General features: G+C 41.2%; 1 protein-coding gene across 1 annotated transcript in view; it reads right to left on the minus strand.

Moving 5' to 3' along the window:
* Window positions 1-7,118, minus strand: part of LOC101659652 (cytoskeleton-associated protein 2) — a 44,647-nt gene that overhangs the window by 26,896 nt on the left and 10,633 nt on the right. The window contains exons 3-5 of the mRNA XM_045287077.1: window positions 6,769-7,117; window positions 3,679-3,883; window positions 1,033-1,203 (exon numbers count right to left, since the gene is read on the minus strand). Of these exons, the coding sequence (XP_045143012.1) occupies window positions 1,033-1,203; window positions 3,679-3,883; window positions 6,769-7,117 (725 nt within the window). The remainder of the gene's footprint in view (window positions 1-1,032; window positions 1,204-3,678; window positions 3,884-6,768; window position 7,118) is intronic.

The following is a 7,118-nucleotide window of genomic DNA, read 5'->3' on the forward strand; positions in this document are numbered from 1 at the left end:
AGAACAGAATTAAGGAACCATTTGCAAACAAATACCACGAATATCTACTAGAGAGCTAAAAAGGTGCCCAGATAGCGCCATGGGTTAGGTGATGGTCTGCTTAACTGTCAGGTTGGCAGTTCAAACCCACCAACTACTCCACCAGAGAGAGATGTGGCTGGTTATAAAGATTTACAGTCTCAGAAACCCTAGGTTGGCATTGGGTTTCTGGGTTGATTGGAGACCTAAAAGAGCTCCTCCACCTAAGTCCGTGGTTAGATCTTTGTTTCACAGGTTTTTAAATACCTGTCTAAATAGCTCAGGATTTTCCAGCCCAACATACTGCATTCCTTCAGTTACTAAGGAACATTTAATGTTCCTTTGAGCCACCATGCCAGTTAATGCAGTACATACAAACAGGGATTCTGGCTTATGGTCTTAGTTCCTGAATTCCTCTGCTAGGATGACGTATTTTCTCCTTTTACTACTGCTTCGTAAGTCAAGCCTTCACTCCAGTTAGAGAAACACATGAACTACATTGCCATGTGGCCTTAAATAATGTCCTTTCTGGTCCAATGTAGTTGGAATCTGACATTCCATTCAGGTGGGATTTTGTCAAATAGAATTACCCAGCAGCAAAGTGTTCTATAGTTAGTAGCCATTGAGAGAACATGTCCATATATTACAGCTTATATACAATTTCTAAGGGTTGTATCCCCCCCCAAAATAAACCAACTTAATTGCCATCGATCAATCTGCCTCACAGTGAACCTATTAACAATGCAGCGTAGGACTGCCCCTCTGGGTCCAAGGGTGTAAAGCTACACGGGAGCAGAAAGCTCCACCTTTCTCCCTCAGAGCAGCCCAACATGTAACCACTCTCCCATCAAGGCTCCTGCTGACAATCCCTGCCATATAGAATGTTTTAGCAGCCTGAGAAATAGCTGCCTATCCTCTACACACAACCCCAACTTTACCCAGTTACAGTGGGATGTGCTCTGAAACAACTCGACACCCTGCCCCTGTATTAAAGAAGAGAAGGTTTCATCTCACCTGAGCCCCTGCCAGGATGGCCTTCTCGTAGATAGCAATAATGTTTTCAATCGGACTTGTGATTGGTTCTAGACGTGCAAGGCACACCCAATACTTAACAAGTTTCGTGGCATCTGGAATATTTTTAATCAGGTCATTGAGTGTGACCAATATTTCTTCTTTGGGACATTCCTGAAAGAGTAAGAAATAAAGTGGCAGATATTTTTAGCATGTATACATTATGATTAGTTAATACTTACGCGTATTCAAGGCCAACTGTGTCATTACCATCCTCCTTATTCCACACTTACTATGGCTGGTTAGCAAGAAGCCCATGGGCCATGAGCATTCCACAGAAGAAAATGAGTTAGTAAAAAGTGATTAGCACTTTACATGGTTTCAATGCTTATCTACCAGAGTACTCTGAGATTCCCACTTCATTTAGAATTTTTGCACCTACCATACCTTTATGAAGAAGGACGATGTGTAGTATTTTTCAGGTGTGACTGACATTAAGGCTAAAATGAACCTAAATGGGCTCAGTACAATAACTTGTTGTTAGTTGTTACAGAGTCATGTAAGCCTCAGAAGTCTCCCATGGGACAGAGAACTGTTGCCCGGGGTTTTCTTGGGTGTTCTCTTGTACAGAAGTAGATGCCAGGCCTTTCCCCGTGGAGGCACTGAGCAGGTATCAAGCAGCAGCCATTGACTGCTTCACTTTCAAGCCACCAGGGCTCCTTCTGTAACAGGAGGGCAATAAATTCCACAGTCGCAAAACAAACCTCAATTGATCAGACGTGAGAATGGTTTCCCTGACTAACTTTCAGTGGCCCTCAGAACCACAGAAAGTTTAAAGATGCACATGAACATGAAAGAAAGGCTTGAAGCGGGCCTTTGAACCAGTCAGTCGCGGCCGATGAAGGGGAGCCAGCAGAGATCTGACTTGAAAATGTGGATGAACAGGAATGGTACCTGGACTGGAGGCTTGCTCTGGAGGCACAGTGAGTTCCTCGGGAGCCTGGATTACTGGCAAAACTGCAGAAAGCAGCACACATTTAAAGCAGCGCTTTTCAGATGGTACCCGGCTATTAAAAGATATAGCATCTGGGATTTTAAAAGTTTGAAGCCAAACAAGTGGCCATCTAACAGGAAACAACAAAGCCCACATAGAAGTACACCAGCCTGTGTGATCATGAGGTGTCTACGGGAACAGGCATCAGAAGTTCAAAATTAATAATTTCATCAAGGTGATGGAAAGGGGTCAAAGTAGAGACTCAGAGCCCACTCATGGATAATTGTACATTCCTGCACCTAGGGGCTGCACGGAAGAGAAAATACATCCAGGGAGCAGTATAACACTGACACTCCTCTAGTTATTTAATCTTTCCTCCCCCCACTATTAGGATCTCATTCTCGAAAATCCTGCTAGACTGGTGTACATATTGCACACAGATGAGAGCTTTCATATACTGAACTCAGGATAGCAAATGCCCTCAGAAACAGAAATGGGAGTATCGATTCCAGGAGGGTAGAGGAAGAGAAGGGGGGGAGGGGGAACAGATAGCAATGATGGCAAAATAACCACCTTCAAGGGAGACAAATACCAGGATAGCAGGTGAAGGGATAGAATGGGTGGTGCAATATATGTATAAATAATAATAACAATACATAATCTATTAGGGGTTCACGGGGGTGGCAGAGTTGGGGAGGGAAAAAAAAGAGGAGCTGATATCAAAGAACTCAAGAAGATAATGTTTAGAAATTGTTGATGCCAGCAAGCGTACATGTCCATTTGATATAATGGATTGTTATAAGGAGTTATTAAATAAACAAATAAGGCAACACTTTTGGCTGCCACCTTTGAGTCTGTCATCACTATTTCGTTATGGAGTGCATGTATTGCCCTGGCGGGAGGTTCTGTGTCTAGGAAGACAGTGACCCCTACATTCTTTCCACTCCAATTCACCCTATTTAAGAAGCTGGGTCTGTCCCAGTGTTGCTTCCTTGACCATGACTGAACTGGGCTGACCAGATACAAAGTCTCGGTCTGAAATGAGACCTTGTTCAGGCTTGCTCTGGCCCTTCAACAATAATAGGCCAGAAAAGCAAGATTAAGATAATTGAGATATGAAGAAGATATTTTGGAATTGATTTTAATACTCCCTAGGAATTTTGTTCAAATATCAAAATTATACAATAAATTTAAAACCATGACGGTGTTTACATTAATGGGATTAGATTACAAATGTTTGAGTTAACTTTAATCTATAGTAACAGTTCAATAATTTATGTAGTTAGTCATTGGTAAAACATGAAATTAAAAAATAATTTATAAACATGTTTAAATGACTGTAAGAAACAGAAGTATAGGGAATTGAAAAGCAATTAATATCTACTCCAAATTAACATCTTAGAAGAATATTTAAAGCTTAAAAATAAAAAGTAATGAAATTTTCCCACAAATTGTTTTGAAGTCCCCTTTATAGTTCTATGAGCTTAGTACAAAATGCAGCCAGTGAGTCGGCAGAGGAACCACCTCACAATTAACAACCCAAAACATTGACCTAACTTAGTCAAAAAGACTGGCAGTGCAATTTACAGAGATGTTTCCACGGATCATCTACACACTATAAAATGCTACAAAGATAGAAGACAATCACCAGATACCTCACTAATCAGGTTCAGGCACTCAGAAAACGTCTTGTTTACTTTCTCAGTGAACAGTCTTTGCTCGTCTTCTTCGGCCATGGTCGTCCAGAAGGACCCCACTGGGTTTCCATTCTGCCCCTCAGGCTCGGGCTGCGTCACCACGGAGCTCGGAGGCTTCTTCAGCACCCTGCCTTTGTCGGCTTTCCACTCAGTCAGACGGGCTCTACAGTCAGAAGCAGGGTATACACAGGACTGTGACTCAGGAGCCCTTGTGGCATAGTGGTTATGAGCTGGGCTGCTAACTGTGAGGTCAGCAGTTCAAAATCACCCTCCAGCTCCTCAGAAGAAAGACAAGACTTTCTACTTTCAGAAAGAGTTAAAGCCTCAGACCTGAATTTGCTCTAGGCTCACTTGTTCCACAACAGAAATTTATTCTCTGGTTTTAAAAATATTGTTGGTGGTTTTAAATCTTTCTGTTTACTTATTTTAAATCTTTATATTATGGTTGTCTTCTTTGTTTCATTTTTTCTGTTAGAGTTTCACAGTTTACGAAGCACAGAAGGAATTAATGCAATGGTTTATCGGGAGCAGGGTGGGGAGCGTAAGGGAAATAGGGGAGCAATCAAGAATGTGGGAGGGGGAGGGAACATTAGAACTGATTATCATGATGTAGCTACAACTTAAAAAAAAAAATCATTTTATTGGGGGCTCATACAACTCATCACAATCCATACACACATCCATTGTGTCAAGCCCATTTGTTGCCATCATCATTCTCACATGTGCTTTCTATTTGAGCCCTTGGTATGAGCTCATTTTTCCCCCTCCCTCATAAACCCTTGATAATTTATAAATTATCATTTTGTCATATCTTATACTGTACAACATCTCCCTTCACCCACTTTTCTGTTGTCCGTCCCCCAAGGAGGAGGTTATATGTAGATCCTTGTCATCGGTTCCCCCTTTCCACCCCACCCTCCCTCCACCCTTCTGGTATCACCATTCTCACCACTGGTCCTGTGTTTCCAGTTCCTATCTGTACCAGTGTACACACTGTGGTCTAGCCAGATTTGTAAGGTAGAATTGGGATCATGATAGTGGGTGGGTGGGGGAAAGCATTTAGGAACTAGAGGAAAGTTGTATGTTTCATTGTTGCTATGCTGCACCCTGACTGGCTTGTCTCCTCCCTGCAACCCCTCTGTAAGGGGATGTCCAATTGACTACACATGGGTCTTGGTTCCCCAAATCGCACCCCCCCTCATTCATAATGATTTGGTTTTTTGTTCTTTGATGCCTGATAACTGATCCCTTCGGCATCTCGTGATCACACAGGCTGGTGTGCTTCTTCCATGTGGGCTTTGTTGCTTCTGAGCTAGATGACCGCTTGTTTACCTTCAAGTCTTTCAGACCCTAAACACTATATCTTTTGAGAGCCAGGCTCCATCAGCTTCCTTCATCACATTTGCTTATACACCTGCTTTGTCTTCAGTGATCGTGTCAGGAAAGGTAAGCATTATGGAATGGCAGTTTAAAAGAACAAAGTATTCTTGCATTGAGGGAGTACTTGAGTGGAGGCCCAATGTCGACCTGCTACCTTAATACTAAACCTATAAATATATGCACATAGATATAGTTCCCCATTATCATATATAAATATATTTACATATGGGCATGCCTGTATTTAGACCTCTATAAATGCCCTTTGCCTCCTAGCTCTTTCCTCTGTTTCCTTTCATTTCCTCTTGTCCCACTATCATGCTCAGCCTTCATTTGGGTTTCAGTCATTCTAGACATTTACTTTCTATTGAGCCCTTGGGGCCAGCTTTTTTTTTTCCATCCCCGCTTCACCCCCCATATAACTCTTTTTCAAAGCAATTTAACTATGGGAGTGTATATGAGTATTATATCAAGAAAACTATTAAAAAACCCAAATTTGACCAATGGTTACTTACCATGAGTGAAGGAGGAAGAATTTTTGCTATGGGGTCTTTGAGTTAATTTTAACAGTGGTGGAACAATTTGGAGAGGGATAACAATAACGGTTATACAACACCAAGAGTATAATCAATGGTCCTGAATTATACATATGAAAGTGGTTGAATGGCAGAATGTTTTGTTGTGTATATTTTTGCCACAATTGAAAACAATAGTTACATGAATAACAAGGAGTACAAGGAAGAAGAAAATGTTCTACTATCTTGGTAATGATTGTAAACTCTACTTGATACGATTCAATTATTGAATTGTATGTGGATGAAGTGACACCCCCCCCCAAATTAAGTGTAATAAAGTTAAAATTTAACACTTTATCATTTGATTTCCCTTCTAGTTTCTAGTATTTTCTTTCTTCTATTGAGGTTTTTATCTTTTACTTTGTTATTCTTTTGATGTTGTTTAAAAAAAATGTTTTTCTGTATATTAAATCCAAGATAGGCAAATCTATAGAGACAGTAACTAGATTAATGGTTCCTTGGGGGGAGGTAGGTGTGTCAGGGGAGGTTGGGGGTAAATGAAGAACTAATAATGATGAGTATAAGAATGAAGAAAATGTTCTACATTTGATTATATTGATGATTGTACAACTCTTTCTTGATGTGATCGAACTATAAATTGTCTGGATGTGTGAATTATATGCCAATAAAACAGTTTAAAAATAAAAAAATAAAAAGAGTTACAGTCTCGGAAACTCACAAGGGCAGTTCTCCTGTCTTATGGGATCACTAAGAGTCATATTGATTCGATGGCAGTGAGTTTTTATGAGTATGATGCTAAAGATAAAGCTAAAAAATAATTCAGGTCAATAAGTAATTTGACCCTAGTAGCACATTAGTTCACAAATCTGAAGAAAAAGAAACATTGAACACATCGAAGTCAATGGCAGGCACAAAGACCCACATAGAATGCCCTTTTACATGGAGAGTTTATAAAGCATTCCCCAATTTGTATTAGGTGCTTTAACCTAGATGATAATGTGAAGTCCACTCAATGTTGTCTGCAAAGGCCAGAAGAGCAGGCACAAGAAAATCCTAAAGCTTTCACGGAAAAGGCAAACCAAATTTACAAGACAGCGCTGTTGAAAAGTCAGGTGATCAAATGACATCTACTCACCTCCTCTGCTCTGCAGTTTCTGTGGGCTGAGCTGGTTTACTATTGGCACTGGTCTTCGCTACTATAGTATGTCTTCGCTGGTTGGTGGGTTTTGACTTTTCCAACAGTTTGACCTTAGAAGAGGAGGCAGGCCTGGCTAGGATGTCACATGCTGCGTTTCTTGAGGATGCCTGGTTTCTTCTCATGTCCTGAGAAGCACTGGGTCTGACACTAGACAGATGGGGTTTCACCTGAGCTAATTCTGTATTTCCAGGCCCCTTCCGAACGGTAACACTGGCGGAGGTTCTACTGATGCCTTGCTCCCCCCTGTCCTGCGTGTTAGCGTGGTGGCTTCTGATAGGAGGCCGCAG

This window comes from Echinops telfairi, unplaced genomic scaffold (assembly GCF_000313985.2).
Source record: "Echinops telfairi isolate 266 unplaced genomic scaffold, ASM31398v2 ScPeMD7_11;HRSCAF=52, whole genome shotgun sequence".
NCBI lineage: Eukaryota > Metazoa > Chordata > Mammalia > Afrosoricida > Tenrecidae > Echinops > Echinops telfairi.